The 16,673-nt window shown below is 52.0% G+C and overlaps 1 protein-coding gene across 1 annotated transcript in view; it reads left to right on the forward strand.

The window, feature by feature from the left end:
• Positions 1-13,482, forward strand: part of LRRC74A (leucine rich repeat containing 74A) — a 127,122-nt gene extending 113,640 nt beyond the window's left edge. The window contains exons 16-18 of the mRNA XM_004371124.1: positions 12,343-12,542; positions 13,211-13,296; positions 13,352-13,482. Coding sequence (XP_004371181.1) covers positions 12,343-12,542; positions 13,211-13,296; positions 13,352-13,482 — 417 coding nt within the window. The remainder of the gene's footprint in view (positions 1-12,342; positions 12,543-13,210; positions 13,297-13,351) is intronic.
• Positions 13,483-16,673: the final 3,191 nt, after the last annotated feature.

The raw sequence follows: 16,673 nt of genomic DNA on the forward strand, positions 1-16,673 counted from the left end.
GAAATGGGGAAGGGTATGACTTCTCCAATTGGCACTAACAAGACTCCAGGAGACTCATGCACCATCAGTACCCTACAAGCACCCCCAAGGGATGTCACCGATCCCATCATAACAGCACTGCTAACATTTATGAAGCAGTTCCCATATGTCTGTGAGTGGTTTCTGTCCAGCAGCTCACGCAGTCTCCCCACAGTGCTAGGAGAGGGAACTGTTACTGTTCCCATTTTACAGATGAGGCAACCGAGGAGTCCACAGTGCACACCAGCTCCTTGTCCCAGTCCCGCTGCTCCTGTTCTTGGTTTTCACAAAGGCGTTCCTTCGAGGGATTCAGTGTGTCCTGACCTAGGGCGGGGGCCCGAGGGGTGACCCTTCCTACCAACCCCACCCAAGGTATGACCTCACCTGAGGCCCCAGAAGGAAAAGTAATGAAAGGACGGGGCTGGCCAGGCCTGGGTGCTGAGCACTGGGTGCTGCCCTAGGCCTCGGCTGGGAGCTGGGTGTGGACAAGCTCCTTAGAGGTCTGCCAGTGGCGATGAAGAGGGAGGAGGGGACAACCTGGTGAAAGCCCAGATTCCCCGGAGCCAGACCTGCTTCAAACTCAGAAAATGGAGAAAGGAAGAAAAGACAGTCTCCAGGGGGTAGGCCAGGCCCCCGGGTGGCACAAACGGTTTGCGTTTGACTTCTAACTGAAAGGTTGGTGATTCAGATCCACCTAGAGGTGGCACGGAAGAAAGGCCTGTCAATCTACTTCCACAAGATTCCCCCCATTGCCACTGAGTCTATCCTGACTCATGAAGACCCCACGTGTTAGAGTAGAACTGCTCCCTAGGGTTTTCTTAGATGTAATGTTTACAGAAGCAGATCACCAGGCCTTTCTTCTATGGCACCACTGGGTGCGCTGCGTTCGAACTGCCAACCTTTCGATTAGTAGTACAGCAAAAACCATTTACACCACCCAAACCCTATGGAGTGCAGTTCTATGCTGCAAGACATTGGAGTCGCCATTAGTCAGAATCAACTTGACTGGCAAATGGTTTGTTTTTTGTTTTTAGGTGTAGAGGGGAGTCCTTGGGTGGTGCAAACAGTTAACATACTCAGCTGCTAAATGAAAGATTGGAGATTTGAGCCATCCAGAAGTGCCTTGGAAGAAAGGCCTGGCAATCTACTTCCAGAAAATCAGCCATTGAAAACCCTATGGAGCACAGTTCTACTCTGACACACATGGGGTCCCCTTGAGTGGGAATCAACTCTACTGCAACTGGTCTGGTCCCAAGGTGGCAGCTGGGGGAAGGGGTACATCCCACCTCTCCCCTAGCCCAGCTCCAGCCCAGTCCCTGCTTTGTGACACTCCAACCCTCATTTCATCCTGCTACCCGAGTTGAGTTTCTGGAAGACAAACAAGGACCCAGAAACAAGAAAAACAGAACAGGAAGGGGCTTGGGAGGAGCATTCCAGAGCTAAAAATAACAGGGTCAGCTGGCTGGGAGAGCAAGCCAGCCTCAGCTTCTCCCTATCCCTGCAGGGTGGGCCCCAGCCAGCCCCATCCTCCCCTCCCCCAGCTCTCGACTGGGCCCCCAATCCTCTTGGGAAGTCTGGAATAGTAATGTGCTGTCACCATGACTACTGCCCTCCTCAGCCCTCCAGCTGTGGGGGCCACAACCAAGGGAGGTGGGGAGCCCACCCTAGGTAGGCCCTCCCCTCTACCACACCCACAGGAAACTGGGCAGCTCCAGTTGGCCCACAGCTCAGCAGCTGCCCCTCCCACCTGCGACCTATTTTTTTGAAAAAATGTTTGTAGTCCTACCAGCAAAAGCAGGGGTCCTTCAGACCAGCTAAGAGAAGGATCTTGTTCTCCCTATAAGCATAATTCCCCCCCTCATAAATAAATCAATTCTATTCCTATAGATGACAAGGAAGGCTAGAGATGTAAGAGCAAGAAAATTCTAAGAGAAAACTTATGAAGCACCTACTATGTGCCAAGACTGTACTAGGCTTGTCCTTATCCATCATTTCACTGTATTCTTACATAAGGGGGTGGTTGTTGCTGTTGCTGTTAGTTGCTAACAAGTTGGCTCTGAGTGACCCTATGAACAACAGAACAAAATGTTGTCCGGTTCAGTGTCATCTTCATGATTGTTGGTATGCTCAAGTTCATTGTTGTGGCCACTGGGTATTTTTAGCACCTTCTTACCTAGGGGGCTCCTCTTCCAGCACTATATTAGATAATATTCTGTTGTGATCCATAGGGTTTTCCTGGGGTAATTTCAGAAGTAGATCATCAGGCGTTTCTTCCTAGTCTTAGTCTGGAAGCTCCACTGAAACCTGACCACCATGGGTGACACTGCTAGTATTTGAAATACTGATGGGATAGCTTCCGGCATCATACATGGGTGGTGGCTTACCTAAGATAAAAAATAAAAACAAAAATCCTCTTGCCGTAGAGTCGATTCCAACTCATAGCCACCCTACAGACAGAGTAGAACTACCCCATAGCGTTTCCAAGGAGCAGCTGGTGGATTCAGACTGCTGACCTTTTGGTTAGCAGTCGAATGCTTAACCACGGCACCACCAGGGCTCCTTATATAGGACAGATGTTATTATATCCCATTTTCCAGACAGGGAAACTGAGACTCAGAGAGGTGAAGAAAGAACCAAAATCATCACAGATGGTCCAGACTGTAGTGGAGCCCCTAAAGTATGAGGCTGCCTTGCAAAGGGGCCAAGCTCACCCTCACCAGAATCCCACTACATGCCAACTCTCTCCCCTCCAACGGCTCCCAGGAATCCATTATGGCAACTGAGACCAGCCCTGGAGCTAAGCAACTATACCTGCCAGAGTTCAGTTGTTGTGTGCCCTCGAGTCAATTCCGACTCACGGCGACCCTACAGGACAGAGGAGAACTGCCCCATAGGGTTTCCTAGGCTGTCATCTTTATGGGAAGGAGCCCTGGGGGCACAGTGGTTAAGCGCTCAGCTGCTAACCAAAAATTCGGCAGTTGGAACCTACCAGCTGCTCCTTGGGGAAAAGATGTAGCAGTCTGCCTCTGTAAAGATTTACAGCCTCGGAAACACTATGGACAGTTCTACTCTGTCCTGTAGGGTCACTATGAGTCAGAATTGACTCCATGGCAGTGGGCTAGTCTTTATGGGAAAGATTACCAGGTCTTTTCTCCACTGGTGTGTTCAAACAACGGACCTTTTGGTTAGCATCCAAGTGCTTAACCACTGTGCCTGAGTTCAGAGCTTTCCCAAAATGTTAGCCCACTCCCCATGCCCACAGCTGGGACCAGGCATCCTTGTGGTGAGGCCTATGCGGCCCCTTTCCCCAAGGACTACCAGAGTCCTCACCGTTTCATGGCAGCTGTGCTGGCCTAGGGAGCTCTACAGGGGTAGGGGATGGGGAGCCCCACGTCAGGCCGGGTGGCCACCCTAGAGGAAAAAGGCCTTTGAAGCGGCAGCCCAGATGGCTCAGTCAGGAAAGCCTGCTCCCACCTCACGCCCAAGTCACCCTGGGGGTGGCCCTGCAGGAGCCTAGCCTGGGAGTGGAGTTTCAGTAGCCAGAGACCTGAGGGCACCCTTTCCTGAAAAGCTGGGAGGCCTTGGACAGGCCTGCTCAGCCCAGCCCCGCCCCCACTGCTCCAGCCACACTGGGGTTTGCTTTTCTCTCAGCTTGGGCGGGGAGGAAGCGCTGAAGTTGTTAAACCCAGAGTAGGCAGGGGAGGCTTAGATGTGTTTACCTGCTGTCTTCAGTGGCTGAGGGGTTTTTGTGCAGGGAATGGGAAGCAGGTGTCATCCTCCTGAGAAGCTAGGAAGCAAGAGGAAAGGGGCATTCACACCCATAGGAATTCAGAATCTCCACGTGGAAGCGCCTTAGGTGCCAGCTGGCCAGCTTCCCTCCCAGGTCCAGAGGCCCCAGCGTCCCACCAGCCTCTGCTTGCATACGCTCAGTGATGAGAGGCTCACCCCTGTGAGAAAGCTCTGATTATTAACAAGCTCTTCCCCGTGTTGAGCTGGAATCTCCATCTCTGTTCGTCTCACAGTTGGATTCTGCCCAAGGGGCCTCTAAGCTGCTCCCCTTTCTACAGGAAGGCCTTTCAAAGGCCTCTCAGATGACTGGGTCCAAGCCTGCTTTCAAACACTAGAATTGGGGGCAGCCACGGAAAGAAGTAGACAATTCAAAACCATGCTGAAACAGGTGATAATAACCGCCACACCAGCTCTGCTCCCCAAACAGTGTCTCAGAGACATCTGCAGTTAAGGCGCTATCACATGGGAGACTCAGCAGGAGTGGAACGGTTTACTGTCCAGCCCTCATAGACTCCAGACTCACATATCCCAGGAAACATGAGGTCCTTCTGTGACAGTGGCTGGACATTGCCTGTCCTACTATTTACCTGGTTCCTCAGGCCAGAAACATGGGCATCCCCAAGATTCTGCCCATTCTCTCATTCCCCACCCTAACCCATGAACAAGTCCTCAGTTCCTGCTCCAGACTCCATCTCATTTCTACCCACTTTTCTCCATCCTCTTGGTCACCACCCTAATCAAAGTCACCCCCATCTCTCATCCCACATCTCTCTACTTCCTGCTCCTGCTTCCCACTTCCACATAGAAGCCACAGCATGAATCAGATCATGTCACTCGCCTGGGTGGACTTTGCAATGGTTGTCCAATGCACTTCGAATAAAAACCAAACTCCTTGCCATGGCCTACTGGGTCCTGCCCACCTCTATGACCACTGGCCTTCCTGGAGCATACCAAGCTTTGTCCTGCCTCAGGGCCTTTGCACTTGCTGGTCTGTCTCCCTGGAACACCTTCCATTGGCTTTTTATATGACTGGTTACTTCTCAGCCTTCAGGTGTCAGCTAACATCACCTTCTCAGAAGGACTGCCCTATCTAAATTAGATTTCTTTTTTTATTCGCCGCTACAGGCCCTTTTTCATTTCAACTATGGCACTTATACTTTACTTACACATTTATTTGTTTACTTTATTGTCTCTCTACAACATGAAATGTAAACTCCATGAGGGCAGGGACCCTGTTTGTCTTGCCCACTGCTACACCTGCCATATCCTGTGTCATGCTGGGCACCTGGTAGGCACACAGGGAATATTTGTTGGATGCTAAATACTACCCTTGTCCTTGCCCAGTCTATATGGGTGTTTGGAATCCAGCCCTCCTGGGAGAAAGAGAGATGGACATGAAAACCACACAAGGGTCTCTGGAATCCCATCAGAGAAGGAATGCATTTAAGAAACACTGTCCAGTTCTTATAGTTCCTCCATTCATTCATTCACTTATTAATTAATTTAGTAAACACGGAGTACTTCCTGATAACCAGAAACCGTTTTAAGGGCTGAAATTTGAGTGGTGAACAATACCAGCAAAGTCCCTGCTCTAAGGACTTAACATTCAGACAATAAACAATTGATTATAAACAAGTGAACAACAAAGCAATTATGGATAGTGTAAGGATGCTGCAGGAGTCCCTGGGTGTCTCAAAGAGTTAGGTGTCTCAACTGAAAGGGTGGCAGTTCAAATCCACCCAGAGGTGCCTTGGAAGAAAGGCCTGGCGATTTGATCTACTTCTGAAAGGTCACAGCCTTGAAGACCCTATGGAGTGCAGTTCTACTCTGCAACACATGGGATGGCCATGAGTTGGAATCAACTGGATGGCAACTAGTTCGGTTTGGTTTTTTGATATGGATGCTGCAAAACTAAAACTGGGTCTTGGGAGTAGAGTCTGAGAGAGGAGGAAGAGCTCAGGGGAGGTCTGAGATTATGAACACAGGGCAGGTGGGGATAAGCACAACTCCCCTCCTCCCCCACATCCATTTAAGAACCCAGTATCAAACATGTTATGGAGAGAACAACAAGAGCAGGTGAGAGGGTTCCAATAAAGTGTACCTGGCGACTCCCCATAAAAATGGCACAGGTAGCAATATCCCTGTAAAGCTCTGTGTCCACTGAGCACTTCAGGAGCACCCGGCAGCCTCGTGGGGCTCGCTGTAAAAAGAAAATGGCAGCAATCCCTTTGGCAGTGCGTGAGATCAACACTACTGGGTTCTCTGTGTAAATATCCCCACCTCCCGTACCGGATTTGCTTACTTACAGCGAGAGGTGCCTGCAAACCAACACCTTCACAGGTAGGCACGTTTTATGACACATGAAACAGGGTCTCCACCCTAAAACAGCTTGCAAAAGCAGCTCTGTCTGCAGTGAGTGAAAACAAAATATACTGCAATAAATGTATTATAATTGATTTTGATGCTAAGATGACAAAATGCACACACACACACATCCAGGTGACGAACTTCAATTAGAGTGTGTGTGTGCATTCGAGAGGCAGGAACATATTTGTCTTTGAACAGGCTTTCTTGAGTGGTATGTATCTAGGGGGTTTTGTATGTAACTGGCAAGAGCACATCTAACTCTCGTTTGTGGTTTTCATGTACTTTCTTCTCGCTCCCCATTTTATTTACTCATTCATCAAACATTTATCAAGTATCCCTATCATCATCCAGAGTCCCTGGGTGGCGAAAACAGTTTGCACTCAACTATTAACCTAAGGGTTAGCAGTTTGAACGCACCCAGGAACACTGTGGAAGAAAGGCCTGGCAATCTGCTTCCGTAAAGATTACCGGTGGCCGTTGAGTTGATTCTGACTCATAGCAACCCTATAGGACAGAACAGAACTTCCCCATGCGGTTTCCAAGGCTATAATCTTTAGAGAAGCAGATTGCCACATCTTTCTACTGAAGAGCCACTGGTGAGTTTGAACCACCAAACTTCCGGTTAGCAGTCAAGCAAGCGCTTACCCACACGCTGCCACCAGGGCTCCTTCCTGTAAAGACTGCACACTCAACCCACTGCCTCTGAGTTGATTCTGACTCATAGTGACCCCATAGGGTTTCCAAGGCTATAAATCTTTACGGAAGCAGACTGCCACATCTTTCTTCCCAGGAGCAGCTGGTGAGTTGGAACCACCAACCTTTCAATTAGCAGCCGAGCAAGCGCTTAACCACTGTGCCACCAGGGCTCCTTCCATACAGATTAGAAACATTGAAAACTCTATGGAGCAGTTCTATGCTGTAACACATGGGGTCGCTATGAGTCGAAATCAACTCGATGGTTATTTGGTTTCTACCATGATCCAAGTCCTTGCTCGGCTCTGGGGTGGGGAGACTTTGAGAAGAGGAAAGCCAAACAGAATGTTCAAGGGGGGTCCTCTTCTCCGACGGGTCAATGACTGGTTCAAATCCCTATTCTCTGTCTCGGGAGCACAGTCACCAACTTCCTGCTACCTAAGCGGAGGACCTGGGAGTTGTAGACTCCTCGCTGTATCACCCCTTCCTGCAACTCAGCACCAAATCCTGTCCTTCTTACTCTTCAGTAGCTCTCTCCCGCTCCCCACCTCCTGCGGGTGCCCTAAGTCAGACCATCATCTTTCTCTCCCAGCCCCACCACCTCATCCACCCTTCTTAGGCCCTCCATGGACAGGGCCATCTTTAACAAACATACCTCTGGCCCCTCCATTTCCCAGTAAAGGCGCCCAAGGCCTCCCAGAGCTGGTCCCTGCCTGTCTGGGCACAGCAGCCCTCCCTCCTCGCTGAATCAAGCTGGGCTTCCGGAGGCTCCAAGGGGCACCTTCGTGAACTCATCGCCCCTGCAGAGCTCAGCACGGCGCCTAGAACACCGTGGCACTAGCTGGTGTCACACTGGGCCAAGGCGACCCGTCACATTTTTCCTCCTTGCGGAGCTGGGTAACAATGCGGTGGCGGAGGAGGCCCCGCGGAAGGAGTCAGCAAGCGCCGGGGCCTAGGCAGCAGCTGGTGTCGCCATGGAAACCGCTCGCGGCGCCACAAGGGGCCTGGCCTTTTCACTTCGCCTTTTTGGCAGGCTTCCCCAGCCACCCTGAAACCCATTCACCCAGGCGAGCCGGGGCTTCGCCCCTGCCCCCACCCCACCCCTCCATCCTCTTTGGCTAGCTCCTCCTCCCCCTCCTCTTCCTCTCCTCTCGGCTCCTCCCAGTTACCCTCCCTCTGCAGCCTTTGCCAAAGCGCAGGGAGGGGAAAGCTGGGCCAAGGAAGGACTCAGATTTTCAATTCTAAGCAGATTTCCCCTCCACAGGCAGCGAGTCCTTTCATGATTTTCCCCCTATTATCATAAACGCAGGAACTTGCGTTAGGATGAATGAACAGAAACTCCTGTCTTTGTCAGAGCCTTGGCAGAAGGCCAGGCATAGAATGACCTAAAACACTCAGAACTAAATGGAGCTGGAGAGGGGGTGGGGATCCCTGGTCCGGTGAGCAATGGGGTGGGGGAGGGGTGGCCCTTAGTCTCCAATTATAATAATAGTGCTCGCCGTGTGCCAGGCACTGTGCTAAGCCCTTTGCACCGATTCCCGTTGAATCTTCGCAAAATTCCCATCTCCTTTTCATTGCCCATTTTTATCGATGATGAAACTGAGGAAAGGAGGTATTGAGGCCCAAGATCACAGAGCAAATAAATGAGCGATGGAGCCTGAACAACTCTCAAGGTCACCTTCCTGAGGGCTGGTTCATGGTTCTGCAACATGAACAGTTCCCATCACCCAGATCTTCCAAACCCTCCACCTACTCCCATCACTCCCTTCGACAAAACCTGTGGTGGACGAGTCAATTCTGACTCATAGTGACCCTATACGACACAGTAGAACTGCCCCATAGGGTTTCCAAGGAGCGACTGACTGGTGGATTCAAACTAAAGACCTTTTGATCAGGAGCCAAGCTCTTAACCACTACGCCACCAGGGCTCCTCCTTTCAACAAACCTTTCTCATTTCCATTGGTCAGTGTAATTTTGCAAATCATACTGATAAGTCTGCTCGCTGCCCCCAAATCAGATCTAGATGGAAGACCCACAGGCAGAGGGAACTGGAGATGTTGAAGACTCATCCAAGACCTGTTTGTGCTGCTTGGAGAGAGGAGGTGTTGTCCTATAAACCTTCATGTCGCATCTTTGTCTACAGTGTACAAGCTCTGACACAGAGCAAGCGCTCAGCAAATGATTATTAAACACTATGCTGAATGTTCTCGATTTCCCCTCCAGATCCACTCTTTCTACCCTTTGTGTGCCCCCAGGAGCCTGACTGCTATGGAGCTTCTGGTGGGATTCAGCCAATGGGATGCAGCAGCAAGAGATTGGCGGGCTGGAGAAGAAAGAAGCCTAGGTGCTTATTCCCTACTTACTTCCCTGCTGGACCAGGGCTTGGCAGTGGCTGCTTTCTTCTGTCAAAGGCCAAGGGTCCTATCCTGTGTCCTTGCCCACAGCTCAGCTCTACCACAGTGCTCTCAGGATTCCTATCCCTTGCGCCTTTGGCCCACCGCCTACTCTGTTGTTAGTTCTCTTTACCTGATCTACAGCATTAGATTTAGTCCTTTCATTAAACCCCCTAGATTACCCTGTTGGAGTGTGCCATCTTGTTTCCTTCCAGGACCCATACAGACATAAGTTTCTACTATCTGTCATGGCCTCTTGTAGGTGGTCAGGGATCTAGCAGTAAACAAAACAAACAAAAATCCCTGCCCTCAGAGTCCCTGGGTAGTGCAAACAGTTAAGGGCTAACCTAAAGGTTGGAGGTTCAAGTCCACCCAGGGGCACCTCAGAAGAAGGATTTGGAGAACTACTTCTGAAAAATCAGCCACTGAGGGGGAAAACATCCCTGCCCTCACAGAGCTGACGAGCTGACCTTCTAGTAGAATAAGGCAGATGATAAATAAAATATATGCTAAGTCAGGAAGTGATAAGTGCTATGAATGAATGAACAAATAAACGAACAGAAGAATCAATGAATGCAATCATTTAAAGGTCATGGGTAGACTTTACAGATGATCTAGTCTAAGCCCCACACTTTATAAATGAAGGGAAGGAGGCCCGGATAGGATGCTCAAGGTCACACGGTGAATTACTGGTAAAAGCTGGGCTGGGCTCCAGCTTCCCTGGTCTCTGCCAAGACCATGGCTGGAGGGTGCTGCTCAGCCCATGGGAGCTGAGAGTAGGGCAGTGAGAGGTGGATGCAACAGCCTTTGAAGTAACTTCTGGTTCCCATTCCTTTTTTTAAGGACAATCTTCCAGAAGCAAGGGTGGGGAGAACAACATTTACTGGAAGACTCAAGCAACTAGTCAGAAGAGTCACCCAGCAGGAGCAATGAGGGTGCCTCTGTTCTACCTTCTGGGGGCACCCTGGCTGCTGGCCGGAGCTGTGGGTTCTGTTGGCTGCCCAGGATACTGGAGCAGGGGTGCATGGGGGAAAAGCCTTGTCATCCAGGGCACTGGGGCTGCGAGGGGTGGGAACTGGGGGGCAGGCTTACACTGTGGGCCTGGTGGCTTGGGAAGGGTATTGTTCTTTTCTTGCTGACTAAGCCCCAGCCCACGTGCAGGGCTTGGCTGGGAACCTACAACTGCCCTGGCTGACCGGGTCATTGGTTTCCCAAGCCCCGCAATTCTTCCCATTCCACTGCACTCCCAATCTTGGCATGCCCCCAGTGACCTATGGGGTGGAGGAAAACAGCAATAATAATTGATTGAATCCACAATATGCCAAGCACAGTTGATGTGTTATCTCAGTTCCTGACAATCCTTGCCACTGTCCTATGAGGTGAGTTATTATCCTCATTTCACAGATGAGGAAACAAGCTCACTGGGCTTGCCCAGGGCCATAGAGCGGGAAGTGGTAGAGAGAGGATTTAAACTCAGACTTGTCTAAGGGAAAGCCTGGGTTCTTGCCTCTCAGACCCCAGTGGCTTCCTACAACCTGCCAGCCTACCTTCTCTACCGGCCCAGAACCTGGGCTGCGGGCCACACCCACCCTCCTCGCCTTTCCTACTCCCCTCCTGTGTTGTTCTGTCGCTCATGTCACCCCTTGGGCCCTGGAGTCTCTGGTCTGCAGTCAGCACAGGTTCTCTGCCATGTGGCTCTGCAGCAGGCCCTTGGCCCCTGACCAGGCTGGGGTTGCCACGGCAATGCCCTACCCTAGGACAGCCTCATGGGCCCCAAAAGCCACTGGAATGTCTCAGAAATCCCACCCTTCAGGCCAGCATCCAAACCAACTCTCCCAGACTGCCACTCACATACTGAAGCAACAGGAAAAGTCTTTCAGATCATGCCCTGATTTTCAGCTTGCAAACGGACAGCCACCACGGTAGGGCCCACCACACACTCACTCCGTTCCCTTCTCCATCCCCATCTGTCTCTCTCATTCATGCCCACTATCCTGCGGTGGGAATGAGCACAGCAGAACCTGAGCTCAAAGTTCAGTTCTTCTACTGCCCAGCTGTTTGACCTTGGACTTATCGCTTGTACCTTGGTTTCCTTCTCCTTTATAGGGATGTCCTATGGGGCAGTTCTACTCTGTCATATAGGGTTGATATGAGTCAAAATCTACATGATGGCACAAACAACAATAATAACTGTTGTACCTACATTCTTGGTTTTGCAGATTAAACAGACTTAATCAGAATCAGAGCCACCTTCTCAGAGACACCTTCCCCAACTTCGCTACTTAAAATTACAACCCCATCCCCGCTCCTGGCACTCCCATTCCCCTTCCCTGCCTTATTTTTCTCCATAGCACATATAACCAGCTAACGCACTAAATATTTTACTTATTTATTGTGGTTATCAGCTGTTTTCCCTCCACATGAAGGTAAGCTCCATAAGGATAGGGATTTTTTTACCCTGTTTCCACATCGTGTCCCCTGTGTCTGGAACAGTGTATGGCACAGTGGGACTCAATAAATATTAGCTGAATATTTGGTGGATGTGGCTGGGCCAGGGGCACAGGTATTTTCACAGGCTTCACAGGGGAGTCTGATGACTCCAGATGCATCATAGTTCTATCGTAAAGCACCTGGCCTGGTGCCTGGCACGCGGTTAGCGCTCAAGGTTACCTGCTGCTATTGTTTTATTCCTTTCCCTTTCTTCCGCTCACACCCATACCTGGGGCCTCCCCATCACGCCCGGTGGATGGCCCTGCTGGGAGCTGCAGAAAGAAGCTCAGATGAGGCAGCATCCTGACCCAGGAGCTGGCCACTCCAGCTTCTGACCCATCCCACGGGGACAACCCCTGGCTGCTAAGCCTTTCCCTCCCCTCCTCTCACCCACACGGGGAGGTGAAGTCAGGACAGAAGACTAGGGAACAGTGGCGTCAGGCCACCCTCTTGCTGCCGGGTCAGTCTGCTCTGCCCAGGGCTTCAGCAGGGAGGAGCCCCGTCACAGGGCAGGCCCAGGCTGCAGAGACAGCTCAGGGCAGAGGGCTGGGGAGGCAAGGAACCGCCCTTCCTGACTGGGGTCTCTCTACAGGCAGGCAGCCGGGTGGACACCTCCTCCACAGGGCCAGTTTCACTTTCTGTTTTCTCCACCAAAGCAGGACCGCACAGGCCCGGGGCTGCAGCACCACCTCAGGGCGATGGTGTGGAGGGTGGAGGTCGGAAAGATGGGCTTCTGGGCCTCCTGGGCATGGGGAGAAAGGGGGCCACCAGGCTTCTGTGTCCCACGTCCAGGTGAGTAAATCTCAACAGAGGGATAGTAATAGTGAGACTCCCTTTACTCTCCAGCCAGGGACACTTCCCAAAGCACAGTCAAGGCTTAATTTTACTGGATTCGCACTCGGGATTGCTTCAGGGGGATGGTTAGGACAGGTCTTGCTGAAGAGGTGAGGTTGTGCTGACACCTCTGTCAGCCGTGCAGAGATGGGGAGGGAGCAGAGATGCTGAGGAGGGAACCAGCTGGAAGCAGGGCTGGGTCCCTGGGGCAGTACCTGGTTCACCCACGTGGTCCTGGTGTAGTTTTTAATAGCACAAGAGGGGCCCATTTGGAAAGTAAGGTACCCACCATGAGGGGTTGACTTTATTCTAAGTGCAGCTGGAAGCCATTGGAGGAAATGACGTGATTGAGGTTTTGAAAAGATCTCGCTGGCTGCTCCATGAAGAATACATTACAGGGGGCAAAGTGGCGGCTGCAGCAAGCCAGGCATGCTGCGATGTGTCCTGTACTAGATTCCAGTGGGGGCATTAGAGAGTGGAGGACCTGCACTAAGGACCAAGCCCCCCCCCCCCCACGCCTCCAGGCTCAGCCCCTTGGGGTCAGACCTGGGCATTGCTCTCCATTGCCTTCTCAGAGGCCTGCCACTGTGGGGAGGGCCAGCCCCCTGCCCCCAACCCGCCTGCAGCCCCGCCCAGCCCAGCCAGAGCCCACCCGCCGCCCTGCAGGAAGCCGGCTGGCGGCGCCGGCTGCGGCGTGACCTTGGGCTGCAAAGTCAGTCGTTTGCAAAGTCAAAGCGAGTCACTTCCTCCCCCGGCCTCCCTCTAAGCGGGCAGCCCGCGGCGGCTTCCTGCCCCCTCGCCGCTGGCCCCGGGTGGCGCTGGCACGAACGCGCTTCGCATGCGAAGTGCTCGCGCCTGTGCCCGGCCGCCCCGAGGCTCATTTGTTACTCACTGCTGACTCAGCGCGTCTGGGGAAGGCTTTTCCCTTCCTGGGAAATGAGGTGGCAGGCACTTCCTTCTCTCCCTCCGGGATGTGTGTGTGGATGTCTCTGTGTGTGTGTGTGTGTGTGTGTGTAGTATATGTTGGGTATGTCTGTGTGTGTCTGTGTGTCTCCATGTCTGAGGGTGTGTTTCTGTGTGTGTGTGAGTGCTGTCGTGTGTGTCTTTGGGTCTAATTGTGTCTGTGTGTGAGTCATGGGTATGTGTCTGTGTGTCTCTTATGTGTACCTAAGTTTGTGTGTGTGTTAATGTGTGTGCCTGTCCTGTGGGTCTTTGTGTCTGTCTGCCTCTGAGCCTGTTGTGTGTGTGTATGTGTGTGTGTGCTGTTTATGTGTGTGCTAACCTAAAGGTTAGCATTCAAACCCACCCAGTGATTCCACAGTAGAAAGGCCTGGCAAAACGCTTCTGTAAAACAGCACTATGGGGCAGTTTTCCTCTGTAATGCATCGGGTCGCCATGAGCCAGAATCAACTCCATGGCAACCGGTGTGTGTGTGTCTGGGTGGGTGGGTGTCAGGTTCCCTGCCTCGCTGCAGACCCATTTCCTCCGCTCTCCCTCAGTCCCAGCATCTTCTCTCCCTCAGTCCCAGCATCCTCTCTGCAGACCTCACCTTGACTCCTGGAGGGCCCTGGGTTTCTCTGGACCACAAGCAGTTCATCTTCCTTCCCTGGTGACCCCCATGGCACCGTACCCTCGGCCTGCAGTCCCCTGAACACAGGACCTCTGGGGTTAAAAGCATAGACTTTGAAACCAATCAGCTCTAGGTTTCAACCTTGGCTCTACATTTGCCAGCTGAGTGATCCTGAATGAGGAACTTACCTTTCTGAGCCTCAGTTTCCTCACTTCTGAAACAGAGGCAATCCTGTCTCCCTAAAAGAGAGAATCCTGTGGCGGGGCCTAGCATGTAGCATGAAGCAAAGGGTGGCTGTCCTTTCTTAAAGCAATCAGCCCTGTGTCAGGCACGGGGCCAGAGTCTAATGAGCCACCACTCAAGAACAAAAGCACTGAGTGGCCTGTTTCCTTGGCTGCTGGGAAGGGAGGGGGAGCTGGTGACCTGGATTAGGAGCTGCTTGCATGACAGCTACTGCGAGGAAAGGCAGGCGGTGACCTGATTTAGTGCTGTCTTGGGCAGCCAAGGAAGGAAGTAAGTCACAGGCTGGGGGCTTCCCTTCCCCAGACCATGCGCTGCCTGACACCGCAAGCTGCCATGAGGGTCCAAGGGGAGTAGCCCAACTCCTCCCCATTTCCACCCCAGGCCAGCCCCTCCTCGTGCTGTATCCGTAGCAGAATATTCATATCCGTTTGTTCCATCTTCTTAACAACCTTATGAAGGAGACTCTTAGCATTCCCATTTTGCAGCTGGGAAAACTGAGGCTCCAAGGTCACAGGCCTGATACATGGCAGAGAGAACTCAGGCACTCCAGCTCCTAGACCAGTACTCCCCAGCTGTTCTGGATGTCTACACCACCTGCTCTCTTCCTTGGGCACACACATCATAGTGCTCCCTGCCCTCCAAGACTCCAACATACTCTGGCACCTCACCCGTCCTAGCACCAATCCCTGCAGCAAATTCTTTCCAGAGCCAGCCAAGCCTGCTCGCTTTGTTAAAGGTGGAGCTTTCTTCAGAAAAGTTCTTATTGATGTTCTCAGACTCCGCGGAGTGGAGTCTCACTCCCATTCTTTTGTGATATCTAGTAGGAAGAGTCAAAGCAGAAGAGAGCAAACCAGCTTGGGACAGGGACACAGGGCCTTCCCTCATGGACAGGGGAGCCCTGGGTGAGAAGTCCTACACTTTGGAGTTGCTGCCTGGGCTTGGCTCAGGGGTCAGAGGGCAAGGGATGGAGCCAATTAGAGGGCAAGCCAAGGATTCAGATAAATAGATATAGTGAAATAGTGGAGGCTTGGAGACCGGGAGACCCCAGTTCATGCCCCTGCTGCTAACTAGCTGTGTAGCCTTGGGCAAGTAACTACCCCTCTCTGGGCCTGAGTCTCCACATCTATGAATTAAGGGAGGTTGAACTTGGGTTCCTTCCAGCTCACACACAGTCCCAGGTGCTTCTAGACCCAGATCATAGCTAGGTCTATGCTATCATGGACCTAGACACCAGGGAGACCCCATCACCAGCAAACCACCAGCCTCTGGGTGATTCTTGAGAAAACCAGCAGACAATGGGCCCCTATAGGTGGAAGGAGCCAGCATGAGGGACCCGGGTGCCTGGAGATGGGACTTAGGAAGAGCCCAGAGTGGAAGCGGCACCAGGGAGCTTCCTTTGTTCCTCCTTTTGGCCCTTCTTGCTCCAGGAATCCAGCACTGAGCTCGAGACAGGACACCGGGTTCTCTGCCCAGCTCTGGCCTGGGTTCCTAGGGGAGGCCAGGAGTCATTTCCTCTCTCGGGCCTCCTGGAGAGAAAAGGGATGATAAGCATCTCCAGCCTTCTTGATTCCCAGGGTGATCCAAGCAAGGGGTGGGGCCGGCTGCAGAGCAGACATGCCCATTTCTGTCCAGACACAGACCGGGCGGGCAGTGGGCAGCTGCAGCTGTCCTTACATGGACTAAAGGGGCCCAGCCACTCAGTGACTCACCCACTAACCCATCCAGCGAAAACCTTGGCCCCACCCATTCCTCCTCCTGCCCCTTAACATAGCACTCCTGATTGAGACTAAGGTAGAAAAGGACATTTCCAAACACTGGGGATGACAACAGGGAAACCAACATAGAGGACCATGCATTCAGCCATCTGAGGCTGAACCGGGCTGTGGTTACCAGCACATGGGCTTCAGAGCCAGGGCCTAAAGCCAGGTCTGGCTGACTCTGCTCTTACTAGCTGTTTAACCTTAGATTAAGGAACTTAACCTCTCTGAATCTGAATCTCAGTTTTCTTGTCTGTAAATTGGGGAGAATAATACCTATATCTCAAGGTCGTTATGACAAGCGATATCACTTGTGTATCGTCTCTGTTGTTGTTGTTAGTTGCTATGGAGTCAATTCCTACTTGTGGCGACCCACGTGTGCAGAGTAGAACTGCTCTCCACAGGGATTTCTTGGCTGTAATCTTAAGGGAGCAGATCGCCAGGGCTTTTCTTCTGCAGCACCATGGGGTGGGTTCAAACCGCCAATCTTTAGGTTAGCAGTTGAACACAAACCATTTG

This window comes from Trichechus manatus, unplaced genomic scaffold, assembly GCF_000243295.1.
Source record: "Trichechus manatus latirostris isolate Lorelei unplaced genomic scaffold, TriManLat1.0 scaffold00010, whole genome shotgun sequence".
In the NCBI taxonomy this organism is placed as follows: Eukaryota; Metazoa; Chordata; class Mammalia; order Sirenia; family Trichechidae; genus Trichechus; species Trichechus manatus.